The 22,988-nt window shown below is 50.9% G+C and overlaps 11 protein-coding genes across 11 annotated transcripts; 4 read left to right on the top strand and 7 right to left on the bottom strand.

Annotated features, from left to right (window-relative positions):
- Positions 1–1,132: 1,132 nt before the first annotated feature.
- Z519_02195 (uncharacterized protein) lies at positions 1,133–2,939 on the bottom strand (the record flags this gene model as incomplete). The annotated part of the gene is made up of 2 exons (XM_016759952.1): positions 1,133–2,603; positions 2,659–2,939. 2 exons carry the CDS (start codon positions 2,937–2,939, stop codon positions 1,133–1,135), a joined length of 1,752 nt encoding a protein of 583 aa, XP_016623473.1.
- Positions 2,940–4,333: 1,394 nt separating this feature from the next.
- Z519_02194 (aspartyl aminopeptidase) lies at positions 4,334–5,909 on the top strand (the record flags this gene model as incomplete). The annotated part of the gene is made up of 2 exons (XM_016759951.1): positions 4,334–4,462; positions 4,515–5,909. The coding sequence occupies 2 exons, from the start codon at positions 4,334–4,336 to the stop codon at positions 5,907–5,909; spliced, it is 1,524 nt and encodes a 507-aa protein (XP_016623472.1).
- A 580-nt stretch (positions 5,910–6,489) lies between these two features.
- Positions 6,490–7,503, top strand: Z519_02193 (uncharacterized protein; the record flags this gene model as incomplete). Its single annotated transcript, XM_016759950.1, has 2 exons — positions 6,490–6,555; positions 6,637–7,503. The coding sequence occupies 2 exons, from the start codon at positions 6,490–6,492 to the stop codon at positions 7,501–7,503; spliced, it is 933 nt and encodes a 310-aa protein (XP_016623471.1).
- A 183-nt stretch (positions 7,504–7,686) lies between these two features.
- Positions 7,687–8,556, bottom strand: Z519_02192 (uncharacterized protein; the record flags this gene model as incomplete). The annotated part of the gene is made up of 1 exon (XM_016759949.1): positions 7,687–8,556. One exon carries the CDS (start codon positions 8,554–8,556, stop codon positions 7,687–7,689), a length of 870 nt encoding a protein of 289 aa, XP_016623470.1.
- A 245-nt stretch (positions 8,557–8,801) lies between these two features.
- Z519_02191 (uncharacterized protein) lies at positions 8,802–9,812 on the bottom strand (the record flags this gene model as incomplete). Its single annotated transcript, XM_016759948.1, has 2 exons — positions 8,802–9,515; positions 9,588–9,812. The coding sequence occupies 2 exons, from the start codon at positions 9,810–9,812 to the stop codon at positions 8,802–8,804; spliced, it is 939 nt and encodes a 312-aa protein (XP_016623469.1).
- Positions 9,813–12,592: 2,780 nt separating this feature from the next.
- Z519_02190 (uncharacterized protein) lies at positions 12,593–14,103 on the bottom strand (the record flags this gene model as incomplete). The annotated part of the gene is made up of 4 exons (XM_016759947.1): positions 12,593–12,831; positions 12,907–13,340; positions 13,520–13,823; positions 13,950–14,103. The coding sequence occupies 4 exons, from the start codon at positions 14,101–14,103 to the stop codon at positions 12,593–12,595; spliced, it is 1,131 nt and encodes a 376-aa protein (XP_016623468.1).
- Positions 14,104–14,879: 776 nt separating this feature from the next.
- On the bottom strand, positions 14,880–16,028 carry Z519_02189 (uncharacterized protein; the record flags this gene model as incomplete). The annotated part of the gene is made up of 3 exons (XM_016759946.1): positions 14,880–15,129; positions 15,227–15,450; positions 15,564–16,028. The coding sequence occupies 3 exons, from the start codon at positions 16,026–16,028 to the stop codon at positions 14,880–14,882; spliced, it is 939 nt and encodes a 312-aa protein (XP_016623467.1).
- A 360-nt stretch (positions 16,029–16,388) lies between these two features.
- Z519_02188 (uncharacterized protein) lies at positions 16,389–18,349 on the top strand (the record flags this gene model as incomplete). Its single annotated transcript, XM_016759945.1, has 3 exons — positions 16,389–17,384; positions 17,480–17,738; positions 17,796–18,349. 3 exons carry the CDS (start codon positions 16,389–16,391, stop codon positions 18,347–18,349), a joined length of 1,809 nt encoding a protein of 602 aa, XP_016623466.1.
- Positions 18,350–19,110: 761 nt separating this feature from the next.
- Z519_02187 (uncharacterized protein) lies at positions 19,111–20,516 on the bottom strand (the record flags this gene model as incomplete). Its single annotated transcript, XM_016759944.1, has 3 exons — positions 19,111–19,279; positions 19,467–20,220; positions 20,351–20,516. The coding sequence occupies 3 exons, from the start codon at positions 20,514–20,516 to the stop codon at positions 19,111–19,113; spliced, it is 1,089 nt and encodes a 362-aa protein (XP_016623465.1).
- Positions 20,517–20,903: 387 nt separating this feature from the next.
- Positions 20,904–21,643, top strand: Z519_02186 (uncharacterized protein; the record flags this gene model as incomplete). The annotated part of the gene is made up of 2 exons (XM_016759943.1): positions 20,904–21,045; positions 21,192–21,643. The coding sequence occupies 2 exons, from the start codon at positions 20,904–20,906 to the stop codon at positions 21,641–21,643; spliced, it is 594 nt and encodes a 197-aa protein (XP_016623464.1).
- A 346-nt stretch (positions 21,644–21,989) lies between these two features.
- Positions 21,990–22,769, bottom strand: Z519_02185 (uncharacterized protein; the record flags this gene model as incomplete). The annotated part of the gene is made up of 1 exon (XM_016759942.1): positions 21,990–22,769. The coding sequence occupies one exon, from the start codon at positions 22,767–22,769 to the stop codon at positions 21,990–21,992; it is 780 nt and encodes a 259-aa protein (XP_016623463.1).
- Positions 22,770–22,988: the final 219 nt, after the last annotated feature.

Genomic DNA, 22,988 nt, shown 5'->3' with positions numbered 1-22,988 from the left:
ACAACATGGCGATGGAGGGAGATGGTCGACACATGCGCTTTTGTGCTCTCCTCGCTGTATCTATGTAATGTGTGTTGCTGCTGAAGTTTTTCCTGGATCCAAAAAGTTGAGCGAGATGTGAGCAATGAGCATCTCCTCACAGTCAACAGACCAATCGGAGTGCAGCATGGTGCAAAATCCGCCCACACCGGTCACAGATTTTCCCATTTCCTATAAAGGTTAGTACTAATACTAAAACTCTTTAAGGCGAACCGTCGTGGTCTAGTGCCACTTGTCTCCAGCACCCTATGTCCTTGTACTTGTTGATATGTACATTGCTCGCGGGGTCCTGGCTCAAGAAGCATCCCACCCAGCCTTGCCTTGGATATTAGGCAGCGAATGAAAATTAAACAAGGCTAGTTAATGGCCCCAAAGCGTTCGGAGGCTGGGCTACGTAAGGAACTTGAACGGAAATGCTTCAAGGGAGTTGATCATTTGGTAACCTCATTTTTTGATTTTCAGCCCCCGTTTGTATCTGTGGTGGCCTCCTTACAAAATGCTCGGGCTTTTGTGCCTCGATCCTAGAGTACCTCCTGACGAGTACAAGTCTCGACTGTGATAGATTCCTAGTTTCCCAATCCCGTGAAATCCCCATGACCTATGATCCGGAGCAACCATGAGCGCCGCGCTTGCAAAATAAAATGAGTCCCAACTCGCTCAACCTGGTGCTGGAGACCAAGGTAGGCCCCACCATCTGCGAAAGATCTCCGTCACAAAGCCCTCCACCATCAGATCGTGGCAAAGTTTCATCATACTCGAGCTCGGCGAAGATAGGTAGCTTGCTGGTCCTGGTTCTGATTCTAACATGACCTTCATGCTCGCTAATAAGAAACATATAATCATCAGCACCACCCCGTCCGTTCGTGCTAATTAGCTCAATGGTTGAATTGCGTAAAGCCCTCTGCTGTACAGTGTTTGTCGTGTGGAGGAAACATGTCGTAACAAATTCAAGTCGTGCCAAGTCGACTCCCTCAAGAGGTTCATCTTGGTGTGAAAAGTTTTCAGTTCGTGTGTGGGAAATGTCGGACATGAAAGCCATCTCGCTCAGACAGCGGACACAAGTTGGTTGCAATGGCTTGGGTGTGTGAGCATATTACCGAATCGCACCCCAGTCGCCCAGTCGCCCAGAAATACCATCGCTATTTCTGCCTTCGTTTCCCTTCTTGCCAAATACCCTCCAGAATCGAAGTGTCTCGTCTCCCGCCCCAGTGACGACGGTTGTCCCGTCTGGGCTCGTGCTCAAGTAAAGGACACGAAAGGTATGTCCGGTAAGGCTGACAACCTGCTCCATTTTGGGGTACTTCCACACCACGATCTGATTCTGACTGTAGCCGTGCGTACTGACAATTTCGTCACTATTCTTGCTCCAGGCCAAATTGCACACCTGACTTCCTGTGTCAACTTCCTTGATGAGGGACCCATTTGCGGTGTTCCAAAATTTGATCGATCGATCTGCTGTTCCGCCGCCGGAAGCCAATAGGTGATGTTGATGAGGACTCCAAGCAATTGCCTTGACAGCTGCGACGTGGTTCGAGAACCGATACAAGGGCGTATCTGAGAGTTTATCCCAGACGCACAGCTTGTTGTCGTTTCCGCCTGAAGCGAGCTGGCCATCTTCAGTGTTCCAACGCAGACCACAAACTTCTTGCTTGTGACCTGCCAATCTTCGCAGGTGTTGATCCGGGCTGCGAACATCTCGATGATATATCAAACGATCCCTCGAGCCAGACGTCAGGATGTGTTCATTCCATGCTAGCGCTCCCACTCGTGCCGAGTGACCGGTCATTGTCCGTAGTCTTCTCGATTTTTCGGCATCGTAAATCTGGACGAACCCCTTGTGTGTCCCAATCGCCAGATGTGAACCCCGCTGAATCCACGCCACAGATGTCACCAAATCATTGTCAGGCAACTTGCATAACTGTGTGACTTTGCCAGTCGCACTGTTCCACATGTAAACACATGATCCGAGCCCTACACCAAGAATGTTCGCCGATCCCCAATCCACCAGATTCAGGTAGAAATCATCCGCCAACTCAGGAGCATCCAGCACTTTGTAAGGGACCTTCGCAATTGGTCGAGGTTGTTTCCGTGGTGTTTGTAATATGGACTGTGATGAGTAGTTGATGGGCGATATGGAGTATAGATCCGACCTCGCATTCAGATTTATGATTCCAGGGTGTTTCCCGGCTCGAGATGAGGGAGTGGGATGGCCAGAACCGATGACCTTCTGTGGGGACTTGTAGGAGAACATGTTCTTGTGAGGGGTTGTAGGGGTAATGGAGGCAGGAGGCATCGCGGATATGGATGGCTGGCCCGGAGGAGTTTGCCGTCGCCCGAACAATTCATCTGGGGACAAAGATCTGTAGTCTTGCGGGACAGAATCACCCATCAGCTCATTGCGCAGCACTTTGGAATATGTTCTGTTCGCTTCTTCGGTCCTCTGAAAGTGTAGTTCGCCATGAGGGGTTTTCTTCTTTGATCTCGAAGGTGTCGCTGGGGAGGCATCGTCATGCAACAAGCTGTAGCTCGCTTGTAGGTCCTGTCCATCCCTGTTCGGTATGAATCTAAGAACACCGTCAGTTTCGGTCCGGGAAGCCACACGGTGTCCAGACGACTGACCGATCTCCATAAATCCGCTGTCTCTTACGACTAGGACTACGTCCTGGGGTCCTGTCGCGGTGCCTTCCAGCATTCTCGATTTCTTTTAGCCGCCGAGTCAGGGCGTCGGCTTCCATGGCCTCGGTGGCTCGTTGGACGGCGGACATGCCTTCCTCGTTTTCTCCAAAGCGCTTAGAAGATATCGTGGGCGGGGTCTTGGAACCGAGAGGGGTCGGTAATGTTGGAGTATGCGGGCGATCGGATGTATCAACAACCAAGGGAGCTGTTGAGCCGTCGGCCATGGTGAGGTGGAAGTGAGGAGCGACTGAGGCGTTGTTTTTGTTATGGGATGTTGTTATTCTAGTGAATCGAGAAACTGACAAAGCAGGTAGAGCGAGCGAGGTAGAGCACAATGGATATCAAAGAAGATACCAAATGCAGTGGTGAGGGTGTTGATGGCCTCCGCAACCGCGACCGTTGCTGTTTCTCGCCCCGAGCCAATTGTTTATCTGCGCGGATCGCAAAAGAGGGCGTCTGTGGTCTAACTAAATATCAAGCATCGCGAGGTAGATGGAGAGCAGCGCTGTGCAAATGGTGAATGTCGTAGATGACAACGGGTCGTCACTGAGCCAGGGGATTGTCGTGGTGATCAGATGCGCAATCTGTGAATTGACTTGACTTGAGAATGAATGAATGCGGACGTTCAGGGAATCAGGGACAAGGACTGGCTAGTTCACGGGCCACCAGTCGCAGCTTCCGCCGCTTCTGGATACTGCCAAGCGCATGCCCCCCAAGCGCGTTGCCCCAATTGGGGGGTTTACTGGGCTGTTGGGTTAGCTAATGGGGGGACCTAGGAAGGACCTGGTAAGACCTAGGCGGCACCTACGGAGGGGATTTCGCAACGGACCACCCCGGTCTGCCCATTTACTAAGGCCACCACGCTTGAAGTTTACGGTGTAGCTACACCGCACATATAGGCAAGCGGGCATCCCTACCTACCTAGCTAAGTATACTCGGTATAATCCATAACTTCCCCAGTATGCGTTATCGTAGTGAGGTTCAGCACCATAGCGAGGCGAGTCAACCGCTGCTTACTGGGACTAGCTTCCTGCACGACAATCATAACAAAAACACTTTACGCGGCCACACCAGTGACCTGGTAAAGCTGTCAATGTCAACAATCGCGTCTCTTTGTTTTTGGGCGGCAAGGGAGCTCCGTCATCATTGTTATTATTGGATCATGGTCTCAGAGTTCCCCCTTCGGATCTTCCCCTTGTTGTTGAACTGTCCTCAAATGGGATTTCCCAGAGCTGTTTGAGAAACGCCTGCGGGCAAGAGACTGATTTGACAAGAGCCGCGTTTCAGGTGGATAAGAATTAAGAAACCCCTTGGCCCCCTGACCTCTGTGTGGTTCGGTTCGGTGCGATTGGTATCTGCAAGGCATGGAGCCTATCAGTGAAACCAGAAACGTGGGGCCACTGACATCCTTGCACTTGTGAAGACTCCCACCAGTAAATGCTCCTTTCCCCAGACTCCTGGAATTTTGTTGGATGTGAAGCTGTCGCCGCAACAGCCTCGCAACAGCCTCGCAACAGCCTCGCAACAGCCTCGCAACAACCACAAAGTCGGGACTTTTCGCATGCTCCGGCGACCGATCTTTTTAAAAGCCCCATCAACCGCCAGATTCTACTCAAATATGGCCTCTGCCGGTGTCAAAGCTGCGGCCACCGATTTCCTTGACTTTGTCAATGCATCCCCAACCCCCTTCCATGCTGTCAAGTCAATCAAGGAACGACTGATCTCGGTGGGGTTCAAGCAGATCAAGGTCGGTCTAGTCCAACAACCGTTTCCTTTCCCATGCTCACCCTGGTCCACAGGAGAAAGAATCATGGTCCTCGACGTGCCGTCCTGGCGGTAAATATTTCCTCACTCGAAATGGATCGACCATTGTCGCCTTCGCGATTGGTAAGAAGTGGAAGCCGGGGAATCCCATTTCGATGGTCGGCGCACATACCGACTCGCCATGTCTGCGCATCAAACCCGTGAGCAAAAAGCAAGGCGACGGCTTCCTCCAAGTCGGTGTCGAAACATATGGCGGCGGCCTGTGGCATACTTGGTTCGATCGCGATTTGGGGGTTGCGGGAAGAGTGATGGTCAGGGGGACCGACGGCAACGTCGTGCAAAAGCTGGTTCACATCAAAAAGCCCATCCTTCGCATCCCCACACTGGCTATTCATCTCGATCGACAAGAGACATTTTCCTTCAATAAAGAAACTCAGCTCTTTCCCATTGCTGGCCTGGTGGCTGCGGAGCTCAAACGCCAGGATAACCAAAAGGACAAGACGGAGACGGAGGAAGAGGAGCAGAAGAAGCCATTCACTCCACTGAAAGCCATGACAACAAGACATCACTCTCATATCGTTGAGCTCATTGCCGCGGATGCCGGAGTCTCGGCTGCAGAGGTCGTCGATTTTGAGCTTCTACTCTATGACACACAAAAGGCATGCCTCGGCGGTCTCTCGGACGAGTTCATCTTTTCCGCCAGGCTGGATAATCTAAACCAAAGCTATTGTGCGACAATGGGCTTAATCAACTCTTTGGAGTCTGCATCCGCGCTTCACGGCGAGTCCTCTATTCGTCTCATTGCTTGTTTCGATCATGAGGAGATAGGCAGTATGACGGCCCAGGGAGCATTTTCCATGATGCTGCCTGCTATCATCCGTCGACTCTCTGTTCTGCCATCTTCATCATTCGCGGAAGACGACTCGGAAGAGTCTTATGACCACGCAAGCGATCCGGAGCTGTCAACTGCTTACGAGCAAACTCTGTCAGCCTCGTTCTTGCTCTCAGCAGACATGGCTCACTCCGTCAATCCTAACTATGGGGCTAAATATGAAACCGATCACCGACCAGAGATGAATCAAGGCCCCGTGATCAAGATCAACGCAAACGCAAGATATGCTACCAACTCACCAGGTATAGTACTACTTCAAGAGGTTGCGCGAAGAGCGGCCAAAGTCATCGATAGTGATCCAGAGGGTGTGCCGCTGCAGCTATTTGTCGTTCGAAACGACTCCAGTTGTGGAAGCACCATTGGCCCGATGTTGTCTGCTCATCTTGGTGCTCGCACTCTTGATATCGGCAATCCACAGCTTTCGATGCACAGCTGTCGCGAAACTGGTGGTGCGGATGATGTTCATCATGCCATCAGACTATTCAGCAGCTTTTTCCAGCATTATTCTGCTTTGGAGAAGACGATCCTAGTCGACTGAGTGGCGTTTGAAGTCCATCGATTTGCAAGGCGAAGACCAGGTCAGAACGAAAGGCTAACAGCACGACTGTTCAGCACCTGTGCCAGAGAGACTAGGACACCACGGCCCGCCCATGTTCTGACAACTTTAAGGCACGAGAGGCCAATGCATACCTCGGCAGGAGAGACTCTCGCTTTCAAGTAGCTGGCCGATCTACCTCGAAGTTCTGTTTTCGGTTCTGGATTGGGGACTGTGTCGGTTCCTTTTGCGGACTTCGCACAGGCAAATAGATATCTGTCCTCTGTCTACACTATCCTCGGGATCATGGGCATGAGATACTAACTTACGAATCTTCCATGACGTCCTCCGTACTCCGAATCCAGGTATATATGGCATTACATAGAATCCTTTAGGCAAAAGGAAGAGGCTGCATGGAAGAATGCGGGGTTGCGGCATCCATCTCCAAACTTCCTCAGATATTTTCCAATGACATAAATTCCATACAAGGCCCGAGTCACCAGTGTGAGCAAGTTTGGTATTCAACCTTCGCCCAACAGATTCCCTTCGCGCTCGTTTCCCGCGACCACCACCTGTCCTAGACATGACAACGCCTGAATACCTCACAGGCAACAAGGATGCAATCCGCCAATTCATAGACAAGTTCGATGTCCGTGCCCGTTCTTCGTACGCGAAGATCGCTTCAGCCATGTGTCGTAATTCAATTGTTAACCAGAATTGTGCCCTCTAGGTCTTCCTGATCGACTGCGATGGCGTCCTCTGGTCCGGAGACCACTTATTCCCTGACGTTGTGTCGACCTTGGAGATGCTGCGCAACAAAGACAAGCAGATTGTGTTCGTGACCAACAACTCGACCAAGTCGAGGCAGGACTACCAGAAGAAGCTCCAGGGCATGGGCATCCCTGCAACCGCCGAGGAGGTGTTTGGTTCGTCATACTCGGCCGCGATCTATATCTCACGGATACTCCCTCAAGCGCATCCACACCTCAAGGAGAAGAAGAAAGTCTTTGTGGTGGGGGAGGTTGGCATCGAGACTGAACTCGACTCCGAGGGCATACCGTATTTGGGGGGAACAGACCCTGCGTACAGGCGAGAGGTTACACCTGAGGACTACAAGCTCCTTGCTGCAGGCGATCCCAAGGCATTAGATCCCGAGGTGGGCGTGGTGCTCATGGGCCTGGATTTCCGCTTCAACTACCTCAAGATGTGCTATGCATACCACTACATCAGACGTGGGGCACTCTTCCTGGCTACAAACACGGACTCGACCTTGCCTTCTGCCGGCTCGTTCTTCCCTGGCGCGGGAACCATCTCCGCGCCTCTGATCAAGATGCTCGGAGGCCAAGAGCCCATGGCATTTGGCAAGCCGAACCAAGCCATGATGGATGCCATTGAGGGTAAGTTCAAATTTGATCGGAGCAAAGTGTGCATGGTGGGTGATCGCGCCGACACTGATATCAAATTCGGATTGGAGGGCAACCTGGGAGGGACCTTGGGTGTATTGACGGGCGTCGCCACAGAGAAGGATTTTCTGGAGGGAGACATCCGGCCAGCATATTACGTGAATGCCTTGAACGATCTTCTGGAGGGCGCATGATTTTCCTTTCGGGATGAGCTGGAGGAATGATAGATTTTCCACACGCTCGCCTGGAGAACGATATCCTGGAGGAGAGAAGATTAGACGCTGGAGGGCAACAGCACAATGGCTTCGGAGTGATAGACTAGATCTTGCAACGCACATGGGTTTTGATTCCTATTGCGCCGGTACATCAATTCAGTTTCAAAGAGTGCAATAGAGTCTTCCCACTCTTGTCAACCGTCTCCCATCTGTCTCTGTGGCTTCGGCAGCCTCTTCAGTAAAATTGCTTGCTTTCCCAACCCAAGCACCAACATCTTTGTTGCCAAAGTACGCATACCTCTCAACCCATTCGCACCCTTCTAACCACGGCACCGCTTCTCTCATGAAAGCCTCGACCTCCTCGACGCCTGCGTCTCCGTTCCCCATCCTCGAGCATGCGAATTCATTCACCCACAAGGGCAACCCGTACGTGGCGTGCATGTCCTCCAAGAAGGCCGTCATATCCGCAAAATGCAGCCCGTACCAATGCACCACCAGAAAATCAATCTCGTGGTTCCCGTCTAGGAGGGAAAGGAAAGAGTTCAACCACGGTTTACTCCTGCTCACATCACTGCTCATGCCTGGGCTACCCAGCCTCAGGTTGAATTTCCTCTTCGCGGGCAAGACCACGTCCGTCCACAGCTTGGCCGCTTCCCCAGCAGAGAGATTGGCTTGATCTGGAATCTCTGGTTCGTTGAACCCCAGCAACGCGGTGGTCTTGATCCTTCGGTTTCGGATGATGTCCGTCAAGAACGGGTCGAGTTGGTCTCTCGCGTTGGCTGCGGTGCGCACGCAGGGGATCCATTCCAGCTCCGCCGGCACCGAGTCGGGGATCCAGCATTCCCAGTTGAAGATCCAGGAGATTTTGCCCGAGGCGGCGTGGGGTTGGTACAGGGAGAAGTGCGTGCTGGGTTGGTCCCAGGGCCATCCTAGGCCACGCTTGCGGCTGCGTGAATTGGCGTTAGACGATGCCAGGTTAGATGAGAGGGATTTGGGCTTTGGTGGAGGAGGGGGAGGTCTGGATTTCTGCATTCTTCCCGTACTAGGGATTAAAGTTCCACTTTAGTATCTGTTGGGTCTGAGTTGCGCTGAGTTTGTCTAGAGAACACAGTACATGTGTAAATACAGAGTACATAGTTTGGCTGGGCGCTAAGCGGTTATGTTATACACAGCCTTGCCATCTTTCCCGACTGATACCCAGGCATCATAAGCGGAGAGACGTCTATGGAAAACATCCTATCTACTTCCTCATAGAAGTCGCAAAAAAAACCTAATCTTCATTCAGATCTCAAGCCTATCCATTTCAAGGCTGACTGCAGAAAGGCGCTGGGGTTGCGATGCTTTGCTGCCAGGTACACGGCCCCAACAACGAGACCCAAATAAAAGGCCCAAGTCGCCGCACCAAACAGCTGATGACCAACATATATTGCCTTGATGTTTGCGCCTTCATTGAGCCTGGGGAAAGGTCTATCCGGGACTTCAACGTCCAGAAAAGCACACAGCGGACCCCAGCCATCTTTGACGTTGTACTCGAGCAACCGTTCCTGCGGTACCAGCTCATGAACGCGCTGGTTGTGCAGTCGATACATGCGAGGGCTTATCGAGCCCCAGTTCCGTTCCAGCCGGATCCTAATCTCCTGACACAGGTCATCCATCCGTCGAAGCAGATGGACCGAGGATATCAGGCATCGATAGAGGAACCTTCGCGGTCCGGTGCCAAGTTGATGGCCTATGCTCTCGTTCCACGAACACCACCAAGACTCTTCCGAATCCCGGACGGTCAGGATGAATTTTGCATCTGGGTAAGTCGCGACGACCTCGGGGATCAGATCACACATGGGCGCGTCCATTGTGGACCGATATCCCCGCGTCAAAGCACGGAGCCTCTTCTTCATCTCATGGCTTGCCGTTTCACTCTCCCGAGGATGCTGATTGAGCCAGTGCATGAATTCGATCACTCTTTCTCTGTGGTCCGGGCGACGGTATATCTCCTGTGAATGAAGTCAGTCAGGCTCTGCAGCATTGGGATCGAAAGAAGGGCTTTTTTGATCCCACAAACTCACCACTCCATGGTGGACCGGACCAAATCCAAGCATGGTCAGCGCCTCGCGAAGGGATGTTGTCCCTGTTCGAGACAGTCCCAGACCAATCACTTCAAACCCAGCTGTGCTATCTGGGCGCCATTGAGAGTCACCATGTTCGTCAGCACTGATGCCGAAGAATTTGGCGAGGAGACCTTGCGATGAGGCTTCCTTCGCCATAGGAGTATTGTGCAAAGTCGAAGGCATAGCGTACTTGAGCAGTACTTCTTCTTTCCAGCAGGCATCTCTTGGTTCGAAGCGGGTTATATAGTCACTGGCTCTTGGCAGACTTACCTGCCTTGGCCATTGGAGGAGCCACCTGAAAAGTTAAGGCCGACATTTCAAGTGTTTGTTTTCCTCCATGCGAACGTCATATCAGTTTGGAGGCCTCGGGTGGCCTGAGATGTTGGAAACGTTCCTAGGCAACCTTGCTTGAAGATCAACAGGACCCTTGGAGGGATCTCCACCCCGAACATGAATTCTTTGGGTAGAATTGGACTCTAGTGAACTCAGCTGTTGAAGCTGAGGAAGTTCATAATACATTGCATGGTGGAGGAGGAAACCGACATCCGGGTCTTGTAGCGGATTCCGGATTTCAGTGGATGTTTTATACAACGACTTCAAGCGCCACTTCCTCCGTGCTTACTGTCCATATTCCCAATTACACCAACACTCTTCTTCCTCTGCCGAACCCGTCCCAGACCGGATGAGTATTCTGTCAGCATCAAACAACTCCAAACAAACGAATTTTGAAAGGTTGGCCCGGGGGGCTATATGCATATCGTGGGTGAAAAAAGGTAAAGGATATTTCAACACAGTTAAACCCTTGACATTCCCCTGGACCCCGCTGTTGCATTCGGTCCCAAGTTTGGCGTCTCCATGTATGCACCTCGCTTGGGCAGAAAGACGTTGAGTGCCGCGAGCGCAGCCCAACATTTATTAGTAATTCGTCGATTGGACTGACGTGACTTTTCAACGCTGGGCCATCAGGGATCGTGAAGAACCATCCCATCCTCTTCTAAAATTGGTCTGCCAGCCAAAAGGGACATTGCGTTCGGCGCACGAACGTTGAGGCCTATTTTAGACAAGATCAATCATCATCAGTGCCAGGCTGAGCTGAATTGGTCTTGACCTAAACGCTCATCGTGAGAGTAGCTGCTGTGGAGGAGGGACCGTTGCAGCAACCGCCAGATTACAACAAGTGTTTTGATACTAGTTGCTTGATCTAGAGTGTCAGTTTTCATCCGGGACTTCACGGGCCCAGGGAATCGAAGAATGCGCTCCAGATCGACTGACCGTTACAAGCTGCGCATCTTGTGGCCCAACGCACCACAGGTTCCAGATGCGAACTCGACGTCTGGGAGAGTAATTTCACAGCCAGGGCTGCGACAAAAGTGTCGCCTGCGGCAGCGGTATCGGCGAGCGTTGTGGGTATAAATCTTAACTCTGTTGACATAGCCTTTTGCTGTTACCACCACGGTATGCACGCATTTTTGCATAAGTCCTGGGCGAACTGGCTAGCTAGGTCTTCTTTCACTTTGACATCCTCGTCGTAGCCACAGAGGATCGTGGCTTCTGTCTCGTTGAGAACAAGAATCCTAACCAAGCGAAGAACCTCGTCAGGTAGATTTCGAGTAGGAACCGGATTTGGGTAACACTCATATGGGCGGTTCATGCTGTGGGGCTCTTTCCAAGATATGAAGCATCTTCGACGTCAATTTCGAACTGCATGATGACCATATCCGGCGCTGAAATCGTTGTTATACTCAGGAAGACCTGTCTTCCTTTGGCATTTGCACCCACAAATACCAGGAGTGGGCTGTGTTGGAGACGATCTGCCTTCATCTACCGAGTGAGCATATCGCTAAATGGGTCGTTTCCAACGGCTCCAAACATACGGAATTTAACTTGATCGGGGTAGCCTAGGCGATTGCAAGCACCAGCCTGGTTGGGATCTTGCCACCAGGGTTGAGCGGCAGTCCAAAGGCTGAAAGTGTCTCGCCTGTCCGAGGTATTCTCTCTGAGGAAACCTGGATATCGACATTGAGAGAACCCACCACGGTGACGGTCCGCATCTTTGCTGTTGGAGGTGTCTCTTTTCCGAGTTGTATGTTTAAATCCAAAGCTAGTCGCATGGGTATTCCGGATATCACAAGAGGGAGGTCCTGATATCTCCCTTTACCCATTATCTTGATATAGAAATGTCCAGTGGCATCGACTTTTTATAGTCTTTGCCAGACATATTAGCACGCTTGGCTCGGTGCATGTTTCAGAAATATTACTACACTCGGAATGTCAACCTCCATCTGGACTACCTGGTATTCTTCCTTCTTCGATTGACCGTGAGGCAATCTGCCAAGGGGCGTCACGCTCTTCACTGATCTGGGGTGAAGCGCTTGCAGTTTAACTCCACTTGGCAAACAGACCATCTTGCTTCTTTCACTCCCCATTTGATAGCTTGAACGACCTTCATGACATAATACTGTAACAAGGCAAAGTGGCAGTGCTGGGATGGCATGGGTGATGGCAGGAAGGAGATTTGGCTGGTCACATGTCAAACCAAAAAGGACTAAGGGGGGGGTGTTGAACAGTTAAAAGTGCTGGCAGTGTGCCATTCTTGATAGTTTTGACAGAGTATTCCATGTTTTCGATGTCGTCTACCTACTACTGAGTGTTTTATCGGTCCTTTCCCACTACTAATTGCTGTCGCCGTGCTAGGCGCTCGCTCCCCTAGCCGCTGCCTCTCAGGGGTCGGTGTTGGTGGTGGTGTTGGTCTCCCAGCGGCGACCAGAAACGCGTTCTCGATTCCCGACCTGCTGGACAGGGCTCTGTGCATTGTTGCACGTGCATGCCGAACCCGGGAGTGCTCTGTTACGGTATATACGCTGAGTATAAAGAGGATATATATCGTTCTGTGCATTTATTGATCGATCTATTTCGTACTAGCCTTCTCTTACAGGTATAAGACTACGGCGTTGACGGTGTATCTATAGGTTGAAGTCAACTACCCCTCGTCCGATAGCCTCTCCTCGTCTGATCCTCTCTACTGCCTCAGGTAGCTTGTCGATAGGATATATTGTATGGTCACCTGACAATTTACCGGCCGCCGCACATTGGAGCGCCATAGCAATGTCAGCCCTGCTGCCAACCACCGACCCTCGTACAGCAAGACCCTGGGTAATGAATTTGGCCGGAGAAGCGGTAATAGTAACATCTGATTTATGCGCTGTGTTTTGGTATTAGTTTTTTTCAGTCCAGGAAAGCTCAGAAACAGAGAGACTGAGAGACATAAAAAACTTACGCAGCCCGATGCACATAACTGTCGCGCCCACCCGAGTGCCTGTGTATGAAATGGCCATAGGGTATGACGAGCCCGCGGTGACAAAGACACCGTGAGCGCCTACCCCATCGGTGATCTTGATTACTTCTGCCACGGGATCCTTGACCCGCTTAAAGTCGATAAAGGCCTTTGCTCCTCGAGAGAGGGCGAGCTTTTCTTTTTCAGCACCCGTGTCGACCACAACAGTCCTCAATCCCATTGCCGCTGCCAGTTGAACCCCTTGGATTCCGACCCCGCCACCTCCGCCAGGAAACACTGCCCAATTGTTGATTTTAAGATTGGCCAGTCTTAATGCTCGATAGACCGTTCCGCCCGAGCACATGATCGGGGCGGCTGAATAGTCGTCAACACCGTCGGGGATTCTCTGTGTATAGTGCGCCGGCGAGGTTACGTATCTGGTCATGCTTATTTAGTTTTTCTCCTGCTGATATACGTTCTGACTTCTGGGGAGTATGTACTGTTGATATGTTCTATACCGGTAGAATTAGCACCATATTCCTTTCTGATTCAGCCTTTTCATGTTGAAATCCAAGGGTTCAAATGTCAAACAAATATTAATACATGCTGTGAACACTGTGGCACATACCCAGATTTATGAAGACCCAACAGCACTGACTTACGACAATACGTCTCCTTGTCATCCAGACATAAATCACACTCTCCACAGACCGACCATCGCGGCTTCATGCCTGCCCGATCGCCGACCTTCCAGTCATGCACGTTGGAGCCTACCTTGACAACAACACCAGCGCCTTCGTGGCCAGGTGAGCGCACTCCGAAAGACGACATGGGAGGCGTCCCCAGGTCGCCCATGGCGAAATGGAGATCTGAAAAGCATATTCCCGTCGCGTTGAGCTTGATAAGCAGTTCATCCGGGCCTGGGGGATCGGTAGTCGTCAGCTTCTATACCTTTGACGGTAGTGTCTCCCTGGTGATTTAGCACCATACGCCATTGAAGACTTATTCAAACATAGCCATGCCGGCAGACGGGCAGATTATCTTACCAGGTTCAGGGACGGGAACCATCTGGACCTCGATGTGAAAGTCGGGACCCTCGTTGACCACCACCCCGGCCTTGCACTGCGCGGGGATATCGAAGACGGGCTCTTTGGTAGCGCTGTTCATGCCATTAACCTCAGACCGGAATAGATATGCCATGTTGGTGATAACGACAATGAACATGGGCTGACAGAAATGGTGACAATCAAACAATCTCAGGGAGACTAACAGGTGCTATGGATATATCAGATGATGAGGGTGTATAATTTTTGATTCCAATTCCATCATGAAAGTGAATTACATTCCGGGAAATACATACAGGGTAGTATCCGAGCACTGAGAATCTTGTCACTGGTCCAATGCAGGCATCGTCAACCATGTCGAGAAGTACGGCATGGATTTAGCGGGTATTCGGACATTGGAAGTCCGAAAAGCATTAGCTGGATTATGAAGGTTCTACCGCCGGATTTGGTTTCTCTGGAGGAACAGCCGACTACCAAAGTAGTGTCTAGTGAGTCAGATATCGGCTAGGGACTTTATTCAGCTACATCATACGGTATCGATGTAACAGAATTCAGTGAAGGCTGTCTCGATTCTTGAAAATCGAATTCCACAAGTAGTATTATGTACCAATGGTATTCTAACGTCACATGTATGGCTGTTTCTTCTCCACATTTCTATCCCGCTAAAGTATCGATGCTCGGTGCAGGGTCGAAGTGTTGTACACAGAGTGAGAGTGATTCTATCTGCTTGATCGTGTGCTCCATGCCTGCTAGAGACTCTGGCTATCTATGCACTATTTGCACTGGGCAACAAGCCGTCCGCTGAATAGATCTGGACCTGGCTAGATCTGTCTAGGCCTTGTTATCGGCTAACGGTGGTACCGAGGCTGTCTATAAACGGCTTGCATTCGCTTCGAATCTCTTCGCTCTGATCTACCCATAATTACACACCACGGCGGTAGTGCCTCCATCTACAGTCCGGCTCGTGCCCGTGATATAACTGGCAGCGTCGGAAAGGAGAAACAGAGTAGCATTAGCTACCTCATCCGCGGTGCCTTGTCGGCCCAGAGGAACACCTCCCCCTCTCTGTTTCATGAGACCTTCGTAGTTGCCCTCGTGGTATTCATCAGCTAGTCTCTCGACCAATGGCGTCGCGATCAGGCCAGGGATGACGGCGTTGATCCTGGGCTTGAGTTAGACAAATCCGAAAGAACATAGGCTTGGACATGAATCCGCCGCCTCGGCTGGGGGCTCGCCGCATAAACAAAACCAAATCGTACCTGATTCCCCAGGGTGCGTATTGCACAGCAACGCATTTTGCAAAATTTAACAGCGCTGCCTTGGTGGTTGCGTATCCAATGTGCGCTTTACCCATGTAGCCTAAGCCAGCGATCGAGCTGGTGGCGATTATGGAGCCGGACTGTTGCTTAACCATCACAGGAAGAACCTGCTTACAGCAGAGGAAGGCCGACGTCAGGTTGACCTTGAGTTGCTGCTCGAAAGCCTAGACGAGCCGCAGGTGAGGAGATCAGTACTGGACTTTGATCTTTGAGTGCTGGCTGCTCTTGCATGATTTGGGAGGGATATCAAGACAAGTATCTTTGGTTTTCTACACACCTCTTCGGTCAATTCCACAGGACCTCCAGGACGCGACAGGCCGACGTTGTTGATCAGATAGTCAATGCGCCCATATTTTTCCACTGCGGCCGCAACCAAGTCTTTCACTTGCGTCGATTGAGTCACATCCGTTGCAAACACATCGACCGACGCCCCAGGGTTTTCGGACAGGATTCTCGATTTAGCAGTTTCAGCCCCTTTGATATCGAGGTCGCATCCTACGATTTTAACCCCGTTTCGAGCTAGCAGCCGAGCTGTTGCAGCGCCGTTTCCCCATATGTTTGGGTCCTTGGACTGATGAGCCTGGCCGATTCCTGTGACCAATGCGATTTTGCCTTGCATGTCACTGTACGTCGCGACCATTCTCGCCTGAAAGAAGTGTGAAGAATTGCGCGAGTTTCCCTTGAGTGGTCGCCCAAGTCCGAGACCGAGTAACCTCTGTGGAGAGTGACCAATCCGAGGCATTTTGAGAGACGCGGTATTGTGGTGTAGTGAGTCGTGACACGAGCGTGGTCTGATGCAGGGGCGGAATGTTCTTTCAAACCAAAAGTTTGGCGATGCACTCGGGTTGTTTGCTTGTATCCAGAAGAGTAGTTCAGGGGTCGGGTTTTCACCTCCGGCCCTCTCTCAACGCTTCGGCAATGAGTTCCGCTAACCCAAATACTTCGGCTTATGCATAGTATCCGGCTTGGTGGACAAACAGCTTTCTAGCCAGGGATGGTCATACATATAGGTTAGAGAGGATGTAGAATGCCTCGGAGGCGGATTCAAAGAGAGTTTTTACTGCCGTAGAAAGAAAGCAAAACTATCAAACAATCGATCAAGATGGCGTCCCTCGTTGCGGAGTCCCTTTCCATCGGAATGGGCAACGGCGTGGTGATTGACATGCCCAAGAACAAGCTCGTCAATGGCGAGATGGAACTGTCAGCACCAGTCCTGACAAATGGGTTGAATACCAAAACTCCAGCAATCACCAAAACAAAGTCGAAACCGCCATTGGTAACCCAGCCAGCATATACGCCGCGAAAACTACGCGTGATAACCATCGGAGCTGGGTTTTCGGGCATGATATTTGCGCACAAACTGCGTTACGAACATCCGGAGATGGAAGAAATCACCACAAACACCATCTTCGAGTCACGCTCTGAGGTCGGCGGCACCTGGCTGGTCAACACATACCCCGGAGTTCAATGTGATGTGCCTTCGCATATATACGCCTTCCCCTTTGACCCTAATCCAGATTGGGATTATTTCTACTCAACCGGTGCTCAGATCCAGGAGTATTTTGTTCGGACTGTGCGCAAATGGAACCTGGACCGCGACGTACAATTCAATACTCGCGTGGTAGGTCTATACTGGCAAGAGGAATCCGGACTGTGGAAAGTCATGGTTGAGCACGCGGGCGTAACACGCGAGGAGTGGGCCGATATTGTGGTTTCGGGACAGGGGTTTCTGAATGCATGGAATTGGCCTGACATTCCGGGCCTAGATGATTTCGAGGGCCCAAAACTGCACTCAGCCGCCTGGGACCATTCGATTAATCCCACGAACAAACGCATAGCCGTGATTGGCAATGGCTCCTCGGGCATCCAGATTCTGCCCAAGTTGGCTGAAGCCGAGGGTGCCGATGTGACCAGCTTCCAACGAGGACCTACATGGATTGTGTCGAGGATGGATCCCGGGAAACTTCTAGGGAAGCCCAATATTGGTTCGAACCCGGCCTACACAGAGACTGACAAGCGGAATTTCCGCTTAGATTCAGAAGCGCACCATCAGTATCGCAAGCAACTCATCCATAATATCAATAAGGCGTTTAAGATGGTACGTCGTGCTCTTGCTCTATTATTATTCTTTCCATTTTGTTTAGTGTATTACTACTTAAGGCAGGGAAATTACTAACAGCATTCTACTATTAGTTTGTTAAAGGGTCCGTGGACAACGTCGAACATAGCAAGTTTGCCAGCCGGCAGATGGCTGAGAAACTGAATCATGACCCGGATCTCTGTGAAAAGCTGATTCCAAAGTGGGAGCTCGGTTGTCGACGAGTCACCCCTGGAGCGGGCTACTTGGAAGCATTTCTTAAGCCCAACGTACACCTAACACAGAGCCCTATCATGAGAATTACTAAAAACGCCATCCTGACTGAAGATGGCCAAACGCACCCAGTGGATATAGGTCGGTAGCACAACTCCTAACTCTTTTTTTACTCTAAATCTAACAAATTATATCTAGTGGTTTGCGCAACGGGCTTCGATGTCTCGCACTGCCCTTCATACCCGGTTATTGGTCGAAATAAAGTCAGCCTGGCAGAGAAATGGGCGGACGAACCCGAGTCGTATTTATCTCTTGCCTGCCCCGACATGCCGAACTATTTTATTTTTACGGGCCCTAATGCAGTGGTCGGCCACGGCTCGCTGATAGAAGGCCTGAGCTGGGCCTCGGACTACATGATTAAATGGATCAAGAAGATGTCCTGCGAGGACATCAAGTCCGTGGAGCCAAAACAAAGCACGGTGGACGACTTTATTTCCTACGGAGACCAGATTCACAGCACGCTAACCTGGACCGGCGCTTGTCGTAGCTGGTACAAGAAGAATCGGACCGACGGGCGCGTGACAGCCACATTTCCAGGAAGTGCTCTGGTATTCCGCCGTATGATATCCGATATCCGCGGCGAGGACTTTAACATCGAATATCGATCCAAGAACAAGTTTAGCTTTATGGGCAATGGGTTTACTACGTACGAGTTAGACGATGACAACGATTTAGCGTGGTATGTCTCCTAGTGAGTTGGAAGGCGATGTTGGAGATTTTGGTAGATTAGATGTAAGAAGTTTGAAATCGTCAGATGAGTATGCTCCCGACAAGGGTTTAACGAGTCTCTAGATACAGGCACAAGGAGAGAGTGGAGCACTCCACTATGCCACTCTCAAACGACAACGACAACTCTCTCAACAACCACAAAGTCTATACAAGACAAATTTGCAGGAACAAGAGGACCAGACTTTCATGCTCCAACAGAAAGATGAAAAGGACTGACGGCCGAATTGGCGGAGCAATTGTACGAGCAAGACGGGGGTCGGCATCCTGGCATATAAAAACAATCAACTAGGCACTAAGCAGAGAGGGCGTCAGAGCCTACAACACAATCCGCTGAGCGACTAGGTTTCAGTCTGACAGAAATATATGTATCTGGAGACCGGTAGGATTGGATTGAATCATGGAATGGTTTAGACTGTTATTCGTGTCGGCCAGTTGCTCAGAGATATGTCTGCATAGCCTTTTATGTGAGTTTCACGAAATAACTACGGCCTATATCTATCGCTACTTGCAAATGATACTTTCCCGACGACATTTCTATCATGCTACTACATTTCCTTCAGACGTGATGATTTGAATGCCTTGTTCTTGCCTCGTTCTCCTTCTCCATTGGCCCTTCGCGACTTATCAGTGCAGGCCATCTTACACCTTGTATCTCCTCTTTTTCTCTTGTCTATCAATTTCACGGCTCCGAAAATCTATTATTTTAGTCTTGGCATTAGCATTCTCAGTTGTACTCGACCCGTTCGACCCGAAACGTGGACGTCGTGTCGTCGCACAAACACCATTCAAGACTCTCGACAATCAATTCCTCCCATCTCGCTGTGGACCGAAGTTCTGGAAATCTTCGGAAGCCGTGTGGTAGACCAGGAAATACGGCAGTCTTGGTAGGGATACTTGGCACAATTAATCGTGTTAGCAACTATTCCGGATAAAATACACAGCGTCCTGGGTTGGGGGCTTATTGAGGGAGTTGCTGATGAGATCTGCTTAGACTTAAGTGAGACTGAACTCAGATCGGCACATCGGGCGGACGAGGGGGAGGAGTTCAAAGTAAGACTAATGATCAATATCGAACCATACCCATTTTTCTTTAGTTTTTCGGCAAAATACAATCCTTCATCGCGCAGGAGGTCCTGGCCTGCGATTAAGAAGGCCGACTTAGGTGAGTGGGCCAGAGTCTCATCTGGTGCGAGGGCGACATTAAAGTATGGGTCCAATTTGGCAGCGTCACCGAGCAGATTCGCAAATAGCGTGAGGGCTGCCGCGGGAAGGACCGGGGCCATCTGATTCTGATTGAACGACGAAAGAGTCGCCGCGGCCGAAGGGTGGACGGCGGGATGGACAAGCCACGGGATACAGAGTACTTGTCCTTGAATGGTACAGTAAGGAGAGGATGAAGACGAAGGCTGCCCCATGTCTTTCATTTTGTCTTCAGCATATCGCAGGGCAATCGAAGCGGCCAGGCATCCGCCAGCTGAGACACCACCGACGATGACTCGGTTGGGATCGCCACCAAGTGCGGAAATGTTCTCGGATAGCCATTCGAACGAATCCCACGCATCGTTATGTGCTGTCGGATGCTTATACTCGGGCGTGTGACGATAGTTGACGTTGATTACCATGACAGGAGTTGAACAGGCCGCTACGATGCGCGCACAGCTGGAGTCTTCGGACTCGACGTTGCCATAGAGGAAGCCGCCGCCATGGAAATGGAGAAAGACCGGCAGCCCTTGTGGCTTTTCCAAATGACGTGGTCGGTAGACTCGAGCTATGATGTTCTGTTGGTCGCGCGTCAAGATGGAATAGTCATGCCAAATGACGCTGTCGTTGAGCCCTGCCGGCCCGGACAAAGAGAAATTAGTAGATTGAAGGAGAGGATGAGAAATAACAAGTGTAAGAAAGTGACTGAATAAGTCTGTGTATTCCTACAGCAAAAACAGAACAAAAGGGCATGTCAAACCAACCTAGTGAACTTATCAATGCTCGAGACGCTTGAATGCGAGCGGCATTGGTGGCTTCGCGCAATTGTTCAGGTGTGACGCCTTCAAGGGAGGCATTGACGTAGTTTGTCGCCCTCACAAACTCTTCCCATTCAGGCACAGGGCCTTGATAGATCGAATAATCTGCCATTTGTACGCAGATTTTGGGGACTGGTAGATTGCTGAGAAAATCCTCACTGCGCTATGTGGATAAGTACCTCGGTGGACGAACATACTATCGGTATTGCTGCTCCTAGGACTTGGGCTTCCCACTCGACCAGTAAAAACCCGAGCTAATGGCCTTCAGAGAGAACTTCGTAAAAGAAGCCGGAGCGCATAATACCAACTGATTGGACTAGTTGGTCAGGCCGGAACTTGGACAGCCGAGTCCCGAGGTGTCACACTGGGGCTCATCGATAAAATCTCAAGGCCTCGGGTTGCCGAGACGCATGTTTATTTAAACTTGCGCCAGAGGCGTGACTTGGTTCCATTCAGAGAACACAAGTTACTACAACCTTGAACTCTCACTTCCAGCGCCATGAAGCTCAACTACACGCCAGAATCCGCTGAAGGACTACCAGCCGAGGATGCCAGTATCTACGAACGCGTTAGGCGGCGTCGCGGAGGACAGTTGCTCCCTTTGGATCGTGCCCTACTCCACTCACCAAAGCTTACCGACGGTTAGTAAACATACAGATCAAAAAAGAAGCCCTGAGATCTCCAGGCTTGCAATTGAATTGCACGGGCGCCTCTATCTGCGCCTGCAATTCTAATTTGATGTGATTTACGAGTCGCTAGCTGATATACCGTCTGGGTGGATTTACAGGCTGGAATTCGCTACTAGGCGCCGTTCGGACAAAAGGATGTTTATCCGACGACCTGCGTGAAATATGTATCTTGCGTCCCGCGCTGATCAATCGAGCCTGGTTCGAGTGGAATCACCATGCGCCTATTTTTGAGGCCGCCCCTGGAGTCACCGCGGCCCACATAGATGTGTTGAGCCAACTTCATCCTGCTGGTCAAGGAGCCTTGAATGATCGCCAGTGGGCGGTGCTGCGGTACAGCGACGCGATGACCAACGACGTTTCAGTTCCCGAGGAGGTGTTCGACGAGTTGCGTCGGCTCCAGTTCAATGAACAAGAGATTGTCGAAATCACGCTGACGTGCGCCGCTTACAATATGGTGAGCCGCTTCTTGGTGGCCCTGGATGTTGGCGAGGCAAACGGCTCTGTTCCAGCAGTGGTAGCCTCGCACGAACGAGGCAGGAGTACAGGATAGATGGCATGCCAGATTTTCAGACTTCGGACGTCATCATACAACATTTAGATGAGAGGAGCAGGGTATTTCACTCCTTACCCTCCCGAATGTGGTTTCCGCGAATCCCGAGTAGTAACTCAGGTACCTGTGAAGTCTGAGCTGACATTTCTGGCCTAGACTGGAAATCACAAGGTCGATGACTTTCGCTAGAACATGGAAACGAAATCTATTTCCACCAAATTATAAGGTCTTGGATTGCCAGCGTTCCAGAGCCAATTCATCATGTCAAGCTCCGAGTCTCACAGAGCCTATACAGGACAATCTCAATCTCTCAATTGACAACATCAGAACCCCCACTCTCATGCGTCTATATAGCCTGCCAGCCACAGTCGGTGCTGATAATCGCGCCATTGAGATAATCGGCATCATCTGAGCAAGTAAATGCCACTAATTTGCCCAATTTCTCAATATTAACGGTCGCCGGGTTCTGGTCGAGGAGACTGAAAGCTAGGGTCTTGCCTTCCTCATGCACTCCGTTGACGTAGGCTGTTCGAATATTGGTCTCCATCAACCCCGGCATGATAATATTCGCGCGAATCCCCTTGGTCGCATAGTGAGCTGCCGTGCTGCGCGTCAAGCCCACCAATGCATGTTTGGCCGTCGTATACGCTGCCCCTGCAAGGCCGCCGCGCAGGCCATTGATGGAGCCGACATTCAAGATAACTCCGCCTTGTGGTCCTAGCCGTCCGGGACGTAGGAACTCTTGCACGGCAAATTTAGACATGCGCGCCGCGATAGTCAGGTCGATGCTAATGATGCGGTCCCAATAGTCGAGCTCCACGTCGCCGATGGGCGTGAACGTGTCCATAACGCCGGCATTGTTGATCAGGATGTCGAGTTTGCCGTACTTGTCCACAGCTGCTTTCACAGTGTCTTGTGTTGCAGCGGCTTGCGTCAAGTCGGCGCAGATGTCGTGGACTTCGCCCAGGGTAGATAATTCTGCTTTGGCCTCTTTCAGCATTGTCGCATTGATGTCGATGATAAGTACGGTCGCTCCGGCATTTAACAGAGCTTTGGCAATGGCTTTTCCAAGACCGCCAGCAGCACCAGTCACAATGGCGACTTTGGAGGCCAATAAACTTGACATGCTGAAGATGTGGCACTATTGGAATTTGGTAGCGATGGTAGTGGCACAAATGATCAAGTAACTGGAATGAACATAGCAGAACAACTTGCAAGGGTCTAGGAGGAGAGATCAATATTTATGTACACCTCTTTTTTTTGGCACTCACTTATAACCTGAGAATTCGTTGTGAACTACGAATAGCTTGCTATGCAATGCCATGCCACCGAGCCCGCGTACTAC

This window comes from Cladophialophora bantiana (assembly GCF_000835475.1).
Source record: "Cladophialophora bantiana CBS 173.52 unplaced genomic scaffold supercont1.3, whole genome shotgun sequence".
Lineage (NCBI taxonomy): Eukaryota > Fungi > Ascomycota > Eurotiomycetes > Chaetothyriales > Herpotrichiellaceae > Cladophialophora > Cladophialophora bantiana.
Note: the sequence above shows the minus strand (reverse complement) of the source record. Positions and strands in the feature narration are given on the sequence as shown.